This window comes from Mobula hypostoma, chromosome 5, assembly GCF_963921235.1.
Source record: "Mobula hypostoma chromosome 5, sMobHyp1.1, whole genome shotgun sequence".
Classification (NCBI taxonomy): Eukaryota; Metazoa; Chordata; class Chondrichthyes; order Myliobatiformes; family Myliobatidae; genus Mobula; species Mobula hypostoma.
Window position 1 is genome coordinate 91,974,866 of NC_086101.1, and position 15,017 is coordinate 91,989,882.

General features: G+C 40.8%; 1 protein-coding gene across 1 annotated transcript in view; it reads left to right on the plus strand.

Annotated features, from left to right (window-relative positions):
• Positions 1 to 15,017, plus strand: part of LOC134346858 (lactase/phlorizin hydrolase-like) — a 107,763-nt gene that overhangs the window by 1,929 nt on the left and 90,817 nt on the right. The window contains exons 2-4 of the mRNA XM_063048636.1: positions 2,652 to 2,728; positions 11,434 to 11,490; positions 14,920 to 14,991. Of these exons, the coding sequence (XP_062904706.1) occupies positions 2,652 to 2,728; positions 11,434 to 11,490; positions 14,920 to 14,991 (206 nt within the window). The remainder of the gene's footprint in view (positions 1 to 2,651; positions 2,729 to 11,433; positions 11,491 to 14,919; positions 14,992 to 15,017) is intronic.

The following is a 15,017-nucleotide window of genomic DNA, read 5'->3' on the forward strand; positions in this document are numbered from 1 at the left end:
CTACAAGTATTAAAACACTAATGGGTTGTAGAAGAGATGGTTACAGAAATATCTTCCATAATTTTCTATTTTTTAAAATAATCTCAGGATATTGGAAGATACCAAAATTAAACTGAAGTTATTGACACATGATGGAAGTACAGGCCAAACATAAGTTACTGGTAAAATGCTGGAATCTGTTAACAAGCAAGGCACTTAACAAGTATAACACAAGGCAAACTGGTATCATGTTTGAAAGGTAATTGATAAATCCAAGAACTTGATACTCTATCTAGAAAGGTGGAGAAAAAAGATTTAGCTGACGTGTATCTGGTTGTTCAAAAAGCATGCAAAAGAACTTATTGTGAATAATATTTTATCATAGATAATAGATTGGTTAATAGAGAAAAGACAATTAAGGAGAATGGTCATTTTGAAATTATTAGGTTTTACTAGGGTTCATTGAAATGTTAAGTGCTCATATTGCACTTACAACAAGGAAATAGCCCGAAGTATAAAGTAACCAAGTTTACTTTCAAACTAAACTCTGATTTATTAATGTCTAATTATGATGCCTGTAATTGTAGTTCTTTGCCATTCATAAGTTAGCAATTGATTCTGGAGCTTGCAACATTCTTCACTGTCCCTCCTATCACTAAATAAATCTTTTTTAAAAATCTCAGCCTTGAACATACGTACTGAGCCATGACATTTTGTAGTTTTTTGGAGTAAAGGATTGAAAATATGCTCTGAGTGGGAGGATTTTTCCACATCTTGAGCTGAAACGGAATTATGGCAGATATAAGCTCCCCAGCTTGTCAATTCCACAGATCGGATAAATAGCTTCACATAATCGACTTAATGAACTCTCTGAATTTTATATATTTTAAGATCACTTCTCATCCATTGGAAGTCCAGAAAGGTAATCTATCAAGTATTTTTGATAGAAATCAAATCTTCATAAAATGGGGTAGGCCATTCAGAACGGAGTTGAGGAAAAACTTTTTCACCCAGAGAGTGGTGGATATATAGAATGCTCTGCCCCAGAAGGCTGTGGAGACCAAGTCTCTGGATGCTTTCAAGAAAGAGATGGATAGAGCTCTTAAAGATAGTGGAATCAAAGGTTATGGGGATAAGGCAGGAACTGGATACTGATAGTGGATGATCAGCCATGATCACAGTGAATGGAGGTGCTGGCTTGAAGGGCTGAATGGCCTACTCCTGCACCTATTGTCTATTGTCTAAAATACTCCAAATGTAGTCTTACTAAAATCCAATTGCTCAAGTTCAAGTTTATTGTAATTCAACTGTACACATACACAGTCAAACAAAACAGCATTCCCCTGGGACCTAGGTGCAAAACACAGTACACATATCATATACAGCAAACAAAATAATATTAACACAATAATATTAACAGATGATAAAAAACAAGTTGTCATGAAGTACACATACAACACATACAATTTAACATACAGACGTCCAATCCCTATACATCTCCATCCCCTTTCCGCTCCTTTCCAGACAACAGACCCAACCTGTTCCCCTCCATCTGGCAGCTCTGGTCCTGACTCTCAATAAGTACTCCTTCAGCCTCTCCCACTTCCGTCAAACTAAATGTACAGCCATGGGCACTCACATGGGTCCTGGCTATGCCTGGTGTTTTGTTGGCTATGCGGAACAGTCTATGTTCCAATTTGAGTATCACTCCCCAACTTCATTGCGGCTGCTTCCTGCACCCATGCTGTGCTCAGCGACTTTGCTTCCAACTTCCACCCAATTTATCAACTAAAATTTTCAAAATCCATTCCAACCAAATCAACGTAGAAAAGTACAGGCTTTAAAAAATCACAGCAAAATGTTTTAGAATTAAGTGTTAGATTATGCAGTTTACAATCACTAATGTTCTAACCAATGTCCAAGAAAACTATGGAATGAAAAGTTAAACGTAATGAGAAGACATTTTCAGTGCCTCAATGCAAACGTTCCAGTATTTCAATACAGACTTGTCAGTTAGGTTCAAAATAATTACAACGATGCTCAGATCAAACAGAGCTAAGTTGCTATCCTTCAACTATTTCACATTTTAAACTAAATAATTGAATTCAGTTTGTGAAAAATAAGAATGACATATTTTGTTTGCTGGGGATTTGAAACAGTGGGTTCAATTGTAAGGCTACCCTATACCATTTATCACCAATACCCTATACCAGAAGGGAGATCGGGAAAGAAGCTGGCAATAGGACCTGGACAGGTTAAATCAGTTAAAAACAAACGTAAATTACGAAACACCACAGATGCTGGAAATCTAATTGCAGAAAATGAGAAGCAGATTAACAGCCTTCCACTGCAACAAGTGATAAAAATGCACTCAGTGGCTACTTTATTAGGTACCCAATAAAGTGGCTACTTAGTGTATATTGACCTGAAATATTGAAGCTTCTTCTGTCTCCACACCAGCATTTGAGCTATTAAATATTTACTTTCTATTAAATTTATTGTAAAAGCATAAATAAATCAGGTGGTAACTTCATGGTATAATTTCTAGCATTGTGTCCTTAATCAAAAGTTAGTAACTCTGCTTTAAAAATCCTTGATCCAGATTTGATAGAAATTGCTACACGTTGAAATAGAAGTCATTATAAAATTCTTTCCTCCTTTCCACCCAACAGGAGGAAGATTGTCTCTTGTTTTGAATATTAATGATGTGATTTCTACAGGCGTTATATTCCAGCAAGTTATCAAAACAGTAAGTTTTTGGGTTTTTAAGTTTGGTACCTTAATTGTTTATCTGTCAAAAAAAAGTAACAGCGCTATTCAATTATCAGCGATTCTGTTCCTGACAAATGCCAGTGAAATTATACTGTTAAGATTGGTACAACTCTAAGATCTCCGTTAAAGGAATGTACAATACATATCAGTTATTGCACAATGTAATTCAAATGATGGAAGTGTAAGACAAATGGAATTAAGCAATAACAGGTTGTATCCATCTTTCATCAATGAACAAAATGTTATGTCATTTTTCACAAATGAAATTGTACTCAATATAACAGCAGGAAGGACTTTAACAAATTAACTTTAATTCAAAAAGTCTGTATGTCTGAATCAAACTTTCATCAGAAACCAGCATTAAAAAGGACTTCCCTTAATAGAACTTTTGAGATGTCATCACTGTTCTAATGTCACTTGAAACCCCAGAAGACAGTAAAATGAATTACCAATATAAGTTGGTTTTGTGTGCTGGTTGAGGAACAAACATTGGTCAAGTCACAGGGAAACTGTCATTCTCTCCTCTGAATTGAACCCCAGGGTTCTTTGATGTCTACAGGAGAGGGAGGACAGCACCTTGTCTTCTCTGAAAGGAGACACTCTGGAACTACATTCTACTCATAGGTAAAAAGAGGAAAATACTTGGGTATAGGATAGTGTAGAGGGCAGTTTGCTCGGGAGAGCACGCGCAGAGTCGCCAGTTGCCGGCGCCATCTTGATCATCATCATCCTACTCATTTAGGATTTAAACTCAAACAGTTCATTTTTGGTGAGAATGCCATCCTCCCCCAACCTGAATACCTGTCCTTCTATAGATAAAGCAACATGTGACTGATAACCAGGGTTACAAGAGACTGCAGGTGCTGGAATCGAGCAATCAACAACATGGTGGAGGAACTCAGCAAATCAAGCAGCATCTGCGAAGGCAAAAGGATAGTTGACGTTTCTGGTTGAAACGCTGTGGTCCCGATGTCTCCACAGACAATGCCTGTCCTGCTGAGTTCCTCCAGCTGTTCATTTTTTGCTGCGACTCCTAAATTATCTGCAAGTCTGCAGTGTTCCTGACTGAGCTAAATGGAGGAGGAACCTGTTGTAACTGGTCCCAAGGATTTCTTCCCCACAGTAAATAAATAGCTCGTCTTTTTTTTCAGCATCTCTCCTCAGTAGTAGTAAGAGACAGTTCATTTTCCAATCATTGTGCCTGGGCATGAGTTGGGCATGTATAATTACTTGTTAAATGCTCACTGGCTCAATCCCCGAGTGAACAATATCGACTCTGGGAGAGGGGGTGCAGTGGGAGTTTCTAAGGGGGTGATAAAGATAAAGGGGCAGTGGAGCAATGCTTGGTAGCAAGGGGGCATCGGAGAGATTACAGGCTTAATTTAACCAATGAATTATTTATTAGATGCATTTGATCCTTAGTACTTCATAACTGATCACATAACCACCTCACCTCTTGCTAGCCCACCGTTCTCTCAGACTTTGCTTGAAACTATAGTTGTTGAAAAGCGAAATGTCACTCCTGTATTTGACATCATGAGAAATCTGGACTGAGGAAATCGTGTTATTTCTGGGCCTGGCCCACACTTTACTACCATTCACTACTGTGATAAAGTGTTAGCTAATAGAATTCCCATACTCTAATCATGCAGAGACACAATTCCTGTGAATCAGGATATGGCAGTCAGTGTGGTAAAGTTCAGAGTCTGTCCCATCAAATGGTCTTAACCATATTTCTCAAACCCACGGCCCAACCGAGATAATGCTGCCCTGATCTTAAATGCATGCCATTTTATGAAGGGATGTGATATGTTAATGCATCTTTTGTTAATGGAATACGCACAGAGATCATTGCCATTGTGTAAACTCATTCTAAAAACACTTGAAAAATTTGGGCTTCTTCAACTCGTGGTTAAATGATATTTGCACATTAGAAAGTTAAATGTAAGAGGAAACTGTGTAGTTAATCGCACAAACCTTAACACCTTTGATTTACAGTTGATTCATGGACTCCAAGTCTATAGCTTCCTGAAAGCAGCAAAAGAAAGAGGTGGAAGGGTAAAGACGGTGCTTGGAATGCTTGTCTTTTTCCACTGGGGCATTGCGTTCAAGAGTCAGGAAACATAGAAACATAGAAAATAGGTGCAGGAGTAGGCCATTCGGCCCTTTGAGCCTGCACTGCCATTTATTATGATCATGGCTGATCATCCAACTCAGAACCCTGCACCAACCTTCCCTCCATACCCACTGATCCCCGTAGCCACAAGGGCCATATCTAACTCCCTCTTAAATATAGCCAATGAACTGGCCTCAACTGTTTCCTGTGGCAGAGAATTCCACAGATTCACCACTCTCTGTGTGAAGAAGTTTTTCCTAATCTCGGTCCTAAAAGGCTTCCCCTTTATCCTCAAACTGTGACCCCTCGTTCTGGACTTCCTCAACATCGGGAACAATCTTCCTGCATCTAGCCTGTCCAATCCCTCTAGGATTTTATACGTTTCAATCAGATCCCCCCTCAATCTTCTAAATTCCAACGAGTACAAGCCCAGTTCATCCAGTCTTTCTTCATATGAAAGTCCTGCCATCCCAGGAATCAATCTGGTGAACCTTCTTTGTACTCCCTCTATGGCAAGGATGTCTTTCCTCAGATTAGGGGACCAAAACTGCACACAATACTCCAGGTGTGGTCTCACCAAGGCCTTGTACAACTGCAGTAGTACCTCCCTGCTCCTGTACTCGAATCCTCTCGCTATAAATGCCAGCATCCCATTCGCCTTTTTCACCGCCTGCTGTACCTGCATGCCCACTTTCAATGACTGGTGTATAATGACACCCAGGTCTTGTTGCACCTCCCCTTTTCCTAATCGGCCACCATTCAGATAATAATCTGTTTTCCTATTTTTGCCACCAAAGTGGATAACTTCACATTTATCCACATTAAATTGCATCTGCCATGAATTTGCCCACTCACCCAACCTATCCAAGTCACCCTGCATCCTCTTAGCATCCTCCTCACAGCTAACACTGCCGCCCAGCTTCGTGTCATCCGCAAACTTGGAGGTGCTGCATTTAATTCCCTCATCCAAGTCATTAATATATATTGTAAACAACTGGGGTCCCAGCACTGAGCCTTGCAGTACCCCACTAGTCACTGCCTGCCATTCTGAAAAGGTCCCGTTTATTCCCACTCTTTGCTTCCTGTCTGCTAACCAATTCTCTATCCACATCAATACCTTACCCCTAATACCGTGTGCTTTAAGTTTGCACACTAACCTCCTGTGTGGGACCTTGTCAAAAGCCTTTTGAAAATCCAAATATACCACATCCACTGGTTCTCCCCTATCCACTCTACTAGTTACATCCTCAAAAAATTCTATGAGATTCGTCAGACATGATTTTCCTTTCACAAATCCATGCTGACTTTGTCCGATGATTTCACCGCTTTCCAAATGTACTGTTATCACATCTTTGATAACTGACTCCAGCAGTTTCCCCACCACCGACGTTAGGCTAACTGGTCTATAATTCCCCGGTTTCTCTCTCCCTCCTTTTTTAAAAAGTGGGGTTACATTAGCCGCCCTCCAATCCTCAGGAACTAGTCCAGAATCTAACGAGTTTTGAAAAATTATCACTAATGCATCCACTATTTCTTGGGCTACTTCCTTAAGCACTCTGGGATGCAGACCATCTGGCCCTGGGGACTTATCTGCCTTTAATCTCTTCAATTTACCTAACACCACTTCTCTACTAACATGTATTTCGCTCAGTTCCTCCATCTCACTGGACCCTCTGTCCCCTACTATTTCTGGAAGATTATTTATGTCCTCCTTAGTGAAGACAGAACCAAAGTAATTATTCAATTGGTCTGCCATGTCCATGCTCCCCATAATCAATTCACCTGTTTCTGTCTGTAGGGGACCTACATTTCTCTTTACCAGTCTTTTCCTTTTTACATATCTATAAAAGCTTTTACAGTCAGTTTTTATGTTCCCTGCCAGTTTTCTCTCATAATCTTTTTTCCCCTTCCTAATTAAGCCCCTTGCCCTCCTCTGCTGAACTCTGAATTTCTCCCAGTCCTCAGGTGAGCCACTTTCTCTGGCTAATTTGTATGCTTCTTCTTTGGAATTGATACTATCCCTAATTTCTCTTGTCAGCCACGGGTGCACTACCTTCCTTGATTTATTCTTTTGCCAAACTGGGATGAACAATTGTTGTAGTTCATCCATGCAATCCTTAAATGCTTGCCATTGCATATCCACCGTCAATCCTTTAAGTGTCATTTGCCAGTCTATCTTAGCTAATTCACGTCTCATACCTTCAAAGTTACCCCTCTTTAAGTTCAGAAACTTTGTTTCTGAATTAACTATGTCACTCTCCATCTTAATGAAGAATTCCACCATATTATGGTCACTCTTACCCAAGGGGCCTTTCACGACAAGATTGCTAATTAACCCTTCCTCATTGCTCAAAACCCAGTCTAGAATAGCCTGCTCTCTAGTTGGTTCCTCGACATGTCGGTTCAAAAAACCATCCCGCATACATTCCAAGAAATCCTCTTCCTCAGCACCTTTACCAATTTGGTTCACCCAATCTACATGTAGATTGAAGTCACCCATCATAACTGCTGTTCCTTTATTGCACACATTTCTAATTTCCTGTTTAATACCATCTCCGACCTCACTACTACTGTTAGGTGGCCTGTACACAACTCCCACCAGCGTCTTCTGCCCCTTAGTGTTACGCAGCTCTACCCATATCGATTCCACATCTTCCAGGCTTATGTCCTTCCTTTCTATTGCGTTAATCTCATCTTTAACCAGCAACGCCACACCACCTCCTTTTCTTTCATGTCTATCCCTCCTGAATATTGAATATCCCTGAACGTTGAGCTCCCATCCTTGGTCACCCTGGAGCCATGTCTCTGTGATCCCAACTATATCATAATTATTAATAAGAATCTGCACTTTCAATTCATCCACCTTGTTACAAATGCTCCTTGCATTGACACACAAAGCCTTCAGCCGCTCTTTTACAACTCTCTTAGCCCTTATACAATTATGTTGAAAAGTGGCCCTTTTTGATGCTTGCCCTGGATTTGTTGGCCTGCCACTTTTACTTTTCTCCTTACTACTTTTTGCTTCTACCCTCACTTTACACCCCTCTGTCTCTCTGCACTGGTTCCCATTCCCCTGTTGTGAACTAACCTCCTCTCGCCTGGCCTCTTTAATTGGATTCCCACCCCCCAACCATTCTAGTTTAAAGTCACCTCAGTAGCCTCCGCTAATCTCCCTGCCAGGAAACATGTAACAGCTGTATAAAACTCTGGTTAGCCCACACTTTGAGTATTGTATGCAGCTCAGGTCATCCCATAGCAGGAATGATCTGGAGGCCTTGGAATTAATGCAAAACAGGTTTACCTGGAGGCTGCCTGGATTAGAGGGCATGAGAGGTTGGACAAACCTGTACTATTCCCTCTGGAGTGGTGTAGGCTGACGGAAGACCTGATAGAAGTTGAACTTGAATTGACTTTATTACTTACATCCTTCACACACATGAGGAGTAAAAATCTTTATGTTACGTCTCCGTCTGAATGTGCAATTTATAGTAATTTGTAGGAATAGTATGTACAACAGGGTAGTCAATATAACATACAAAATACAGTAGTGTCAGCATGAATTAATCAGTCTGATAGCCTGGTGGAAGAAGCTGTCCCATAGACTGTTGGTCCTGGCTTTTATGCTGCAGTACTGTTTCCCAGCTGGTAGCAGCTGGAACAGTTTGTGGTTGGGGTGACCCAGGTCCCCAATGATCCTTTAGGCCCTTTTTACACACCTGTCTTTGTAAATGTCCTGAATAGTGGGAAATTCACATCTACAGATGCACTGGGCTGATAAAGTTTATAAAGTTATGATAGATAAACAGGGAAGAACGTGAGTCTTTTTTTCAGGATGAAAATGCCAAATATAAGATGTGAGAGAGGGTAAGTTTAAAGGAGATGCACAATATACTTTTTTAACTCAGAGAGTGGTAGATGCCAGGGGTGATAGTGGAAGCCGGTACAATAGTGACGTAAAGTGCCAATTCCTGGGCTGTTCTTGGTAAACCTGATCACTGTACCATGAGTACTGGCTTAAGTACCTGTTGAAAGTTGAACACCCCACTCACTGGAGAATGACACTGATGGAGTTAAGGAGAGTAAGTAGATTATGGATAGAGGAACAGAAGGCTGCCACCGATTGTGCTGAATTTTACAGCAGCTCCACTTGGAGCTGTTAGCATTCAACTGCTCAAATTGAATTCAACCCTGGTCCTCCTGGTACATACCACAGCACATAAATAAAGCACTGCGAGGTTCAGCCACTGATCTGCTCATGGTCCAGCAGCAGGCCCTGGTCTTGCTGGGACTTCTCAGTACAGCACTGGGGAGTAATGCCACACACTTCTGTACCAGGTTAGCCCTGATAAAGATCTGAGACCAGATTACTTCAAAGGGGAGTGTAGGAAGAAGAATAACAACTAAAACAGAAAAACATTTTCAGCTTCAACCAACTCCATCATGGGCACCAGCCCTCCTGCCATTGGCGTCATCTTCAAAAGGCAATGCCTCAAAAAGGCAGCATCCATCATTAAGGCCCCTCATCAGCCAGGACATGCCCTCTTCTCATTGCTACCATCAGGGAGGAGGTACAGGAGCCTGAAGAGTCACGTTCATTGCTCTAGGAACAGTTTCTTCCCATCTACCATCAGACTTCTCAAGGGTCCATGAATCCATGAACACTATTATAAACTTATGATAGATAGATCTACCAAAGGGCCTCGGCCCAAAATATCGACTGCACTCTTTTCCATGTATGCTGCCTGGCCTGCTGAGTTCCTCCAGCATTTTGTGTGTGTTACTTGGATTTTCAGCTTCTGCAGATTTTCTCTTGTTTGTCCATGAACACTACTCTTCATTTACACTATTTATTTTCATTGTAGCTCAGTAACTAATCCTCCTTATGTCTTGTCCTATTCTGCTGTCACAAAACAATGCATTTCAGTGATAACATGCCTGTTTCTGAATTTCTAGTAAGTCTTTTACATGAATTATATTTTAACTACCAACTTTTTAAACTGAAATGTTTAATTATATATTACCGGTTTTGATTTTAATAAGTCTTAAGTATCTCTATCAGAAACTATTAAAATCAGAAGCAGTTTTTACTGCCCAACCTCTAGCACTGCAGCTGTCAAACACCGTACCAGCAGTTTAGAGAGCATGATGTCCATTTGCAGCTGCCCAGGGCCCAGGTGCAGACCTGGACCTCACCATTAGTGCAGAAAGCCAGCAAGGTAGGCTACCTGGCCCAAGCAAGTGTGGATGTGCGTGGGCAGGTGATGGTTTTGGATAAGCGAGCCTGGTCAGAACAATCAGTCTTCGCATTGACAGAAGCTGACAACAATGGTCTGGAACCAGCATGTGAGGAGCTTTAACTGTGCACTGATTTGTTTCTGTGCAGTAAGTTCTACACAATGTTAGCTGTTTGTGTTACATAAGTCAGTTACTAAGTAAATTAAGAAATAAAACAATATTCAAGAACTTTTAAAAATTGCCATTTTGTTTTAGAGTTTCAAGCAACTCACACAATATGTTGAAGAAACTCAGCAGATCAGGCAGCATCTGAACAGTCAGCGTTTCGAGCCGAGGCCCTTCTTGTCCTAAAAATGCTGCCTGGCCTCCTGAGTTCCTCCAGCATTTTGTGTGTGTTGCTTTAGATTTCCAGCTTCTGTGTTTAAGATTATTCTTAAGAAGTTCTCTGATGCTCACTAACAGCCAAAACTTCAACTGTAATTCATTTCATCTGTTCAGCTTCCTGAGCAGAATCTAATTCCAGTCAGGTTTATGTTAAACATACACAAGAGATTGCAGAAACCCGATGTGCACCAAGCATGTGCTTACACTGGAGGTGGCAGAGAGAAAGTCATCAAGCTGATTCCTCAGGTGAAGGGGTTGACAGAGGAGAGGCTAAGGAAAGGAAAGGGGTATACTCAGAAGAGTGAATGGTGATCAAATTCCCCCACTCTGAAAGCAACTGACTTGATCGTTGCTAAGATTTTTAAAATTTTATTTATTGAGATGTTGTTTCCCCTAACACAAGTATTTAGAATGTTCTTGGGCACAGATTCAAATAAGGGATCACTGATTTCAGAGAGAGGTGATAAGGAAAACCTTCTTTATGAGATTGTAAATCTTCTAAGAGAACTGCAGAGAATATATTCAAAACAGGGACTGACAGATATTTCATCTACAAGGATGTGGGGAAAGAGCAGAAAATGGTGCTGCGGCTGAAACTGGATTGACCATGATCTTACAGCACAGCTCGTATATAATTTTCACATGAAAATTTCATATTCCTTTGATCTGATTTGTGTGATTTCGGACAAATCACCCCGAGTAACATCCGGCTAGTAGAAGCTTCTGCATCAAAAGAGGGTGTTGTTGATCAGGGAAGTCAGTATCAGAATCTGACTAATGATACAAGCTGTTCCACTAATTGGTCTTTGCTGAATTTAATATGTCACTGCACATTATACGTTCAGGGGGCTTGAGCAAAGTTTTTGAGAAGCTGCAGAAAATATTAGAAGTTGATTTTTTGAAATTTGATAAATTTCCTCTTATAAAATAGTTCCATGTTTTTACAGGGAATGGCAGACTTGATTGCTCTCACGGTACCATATGATTGTGAACCAAATCAGAAGGTAAGTAAAATATTATAATGACACTAAGTCTTAAGTGTTGATCATATATGAACATAGAGTGGCACTCAACCTCCAGGATAAACCTCAGCTGGTTTTATTGATAAGAATGTATGTATGTATATCTTCATGTACCTGAATGGGATTACCAAGAACATACAGCATGCTGCAGGAACAGTCTCTTTCGTCCATGACCTTATACTGAGCCAATTAAACTGCTAACTAATCTCCTCTGCCTACACAACATCCATCTCCTTCCACTCTCTGCACATTCATGAGCCTCTTTAACACTTCTATTGTATTTATCGCTGCCACGATCCTGACACTGCATTGCAGACACACACCACTCTCCGTATAAAGAAAAACCTGCCCCACACATCTCCTGTGAACTTGCCCCTTTCACCTTAAATACATGCCCTATAACATTTCGACCTCGGGAGAAAGATACCAGCTGTCTACTCTCCCTATGCCACTCAGCATCTTATCTATCAGGTCTCCCCCTCCCAGCCTCCAACTTGCTCCAGAGAAAATAAGTTAGTAAGCAAAGATAGAAAAAAGATAGTTCTGATAACACAGAATTGTTAACACCATTTCTCTCATTGTATGTTTGTGGAAGGCACACAGTAAATCACACCTAAACAGAATAGGACAATTTTCACTGAAAGAAATTTGCTTTAAGTTTTTTTTCCCTCAGAATGTTGTTCTCCCCTTTGATGGTTGGTTAAATATGTGGGACAGGCCAATCCACTACCAGTGGCAGTGATAGTAAGCATTGCTGGTCCACCAGGTAGTTAGCTGATTGTGTTTCAGCTAACTGCAATCATGCATGCTGATTGCATGCACCTCCTCCTACTAACCTCTCCATTCATTGGAATGGTGTTCTCCACACTTTGTCGACTAGAGAATGATTGGCTCCAAAACATATTAAATTGAGCTTGGTTCATTTGGCAAGTAGGATTAAGGTGCATGAGAAGGTATTCTATACATACACTAAGATCAAGAGGATAACTAGGGAGAGGGTGGGACCACTCAAGGATAAAGAGGTGAATATTTGCTTGGATGCAAAGAATGTGAGTGAGGTACTTAATGAGTACTTTGCTTCAGTATTTACCAAGGAAAAGGACATGGACAATCAGGAGATCAGTGCTAAGTGCATAAATATGTTAGGATGTTTAAGGTCTAGGAAGAGGAAGTGTTGGGCCTTCTAATGAGTATTAAGGTGGATGAGTATTAAGGTGGATAAGTCCCCAGGGCCTGATGGCATTTCCCTCAGGTTAATGAAAGAGGTAAGAGATGAGATTGCTGGGGCCTTGATCAGTATCTTTGTGTCCCCTTTAGGCACAGGCAAGATCCCGGAGGACTGGCAAGTGGCTAATATTGTACCTCTATTTAAAAAGGAAACAAGGGAAAATCCTGGGAACTATAGACTGGTGGTGAGAGAGATTGATAAGGGGAGGGCAGTGGATGTTGTCCAGGTGGATTTTGGTAAGGTGTTCAGACAAAGTCCCTCATGGGAGGCTCATCCAGAATATTAAGATGTATGAGGTCTGCAGTGAATTGGCAGCTTGCATTCAGAAATGGCTTGTGCATAGAAGACAGAGGTAGTGGTTGAAGGGACTTGCTTAAGCTGGAGGTCTGTATTTAGTAGTGTTCCGCAGGGATCTGTGCTGGGACCTCTCCTGTTTGTGGTGTATATAACTGACCTTGGATGAAAATGTAGATGGGTGAGTCAGTAAGATTGCGGATGATACCAAGACTGGTGGAATTGTGGATAGTGTAGAAGACTGGCAAAGAATATAGCACAATATAGATCAGTTGCAGATAGTGGCAGATGGAGTTTAACCCAAATAAATGTGAGGTGTTTACCTTGACAGGGAAAATGCAAGGAGACAGTACACTATTAAGGGCAAGGTCCTTAACAGTGTTGCTGAGCAGAGAGATCTTGGGGTCCAAGTTCATATCTCCTTGAAAGTGGCTACATAGGTCGCTAGGTGGTTAAGAAGGCTTATGGAATGTTTGCTTTTATTAGTCTAAGCATTGGGTTCAAGAGTCAAGATGTTGTGTTGCAATCTTATAAAACCCTGGTTAGGCCACATCTGGGTATTGCATACAGCTCTGGTCGCTTCACCACAGGGAGGATGTTGAAGCTCTGGAGAGGGTGCAAAGACCTTTATCAGGATGCTGCCTGGCTTGGAGGGGATGTGCAATCATGGGAGGCTGGATAAACTTGGGTTGTTTTGTCTGGAGCAATGGAGGCTGAGGGGAGTCTGACAGAGGTTTATAAGATTATGAGAGGCATAGATAGAGTAGACAGGGATTATCTTTTTCCAAGGGTAGAAATATCTAAGACCAGAGGGTAAACAGTGAAGGTGAGAGGGGGTAGATGTGAGGAGTAAGTTTTTTACTCAGAGTGTCATGGATGATTGAAAAGCACTGCCTGGTTTGGTGGAGGAGGCAAAGACATTAGAGGCTTTTAAGTGATGTTCAGATAGGCACATGAATATGAGGAAGATGGAGGGATATGGACTTTGTGTAGGTAGGAGGGATTAATTTTGGGGGTTTTTTGATTTACTTTTTAGCTGGTTCGGCACAACGTTGTGCACCGAAGGGCCTGTCCTGAGATGTACAGTCCTATGTCACATGTTCAAGGTGCACACAGCATTGTCAAAGGAAAGCAGCATCCATCAACAGGGACCCCACCATCCAGGTATCCTCTCTTCACACTGCTGCCATCGGGAAGAAGGTGCAGCAGCCTCAGGTCTCATACCACCAGGTTCAGGAACAGTTATTACCCCTCAACCATCAGGCTCTTGAACCAGAGGGGATAACTTCATTTGTCCCATCACTGAACTGTTCCCACAATCTATGGACTCACTTTCAAGGATTCCTCATCTCATGCTCTCAATATTTAGTGCTTATTTTATTATTATTATTGTTGTTGTTGTATTTTTATTTTTCTCAGCTCAAGCTGGTTAAACCTGAGGCGAAGGATTAGCCTGGAATGGCAAAACCTGGATTAGCCAAGCACATTTATTTCTTAATTATTATTATTTCCTTTTTTTCTTTTATTTTGTATTTGCACAATTTGTTATCTTTTGCACCCTGGTTGTCCACCCTGTTGGTCCAATTTTTCATTGATTCTATTACGGTCATTGGATTTATTATGTCCGAGAGAATCTGAATCTCGGGGTTGTATATAGTGACATATATATACTTTATAATATATTTACTTTGAACTTTGAAATTTATGCAAACAATCTAGTTCTAATATCAATTGAGATTTTGATTTAAAATGAATATCTTTGAAGGTTAGGTGGTGAATTGGTAATGCCAATGTTTGAAAGCCATGCTCGCCTGGATTCAAGAACAATTTCAACCTGTGGATTATATCACTTAATATCTGTAACAGATCAAACAAATTTGCTCTTTCAGATGGACCCCTCAGGAAGTGAAATTTCAAAAGCAAAAAATGATTTTTTACTGGAAAATCTGATGAAAATAAAGGTAAACTTATTATTTTTCAGAAGTGA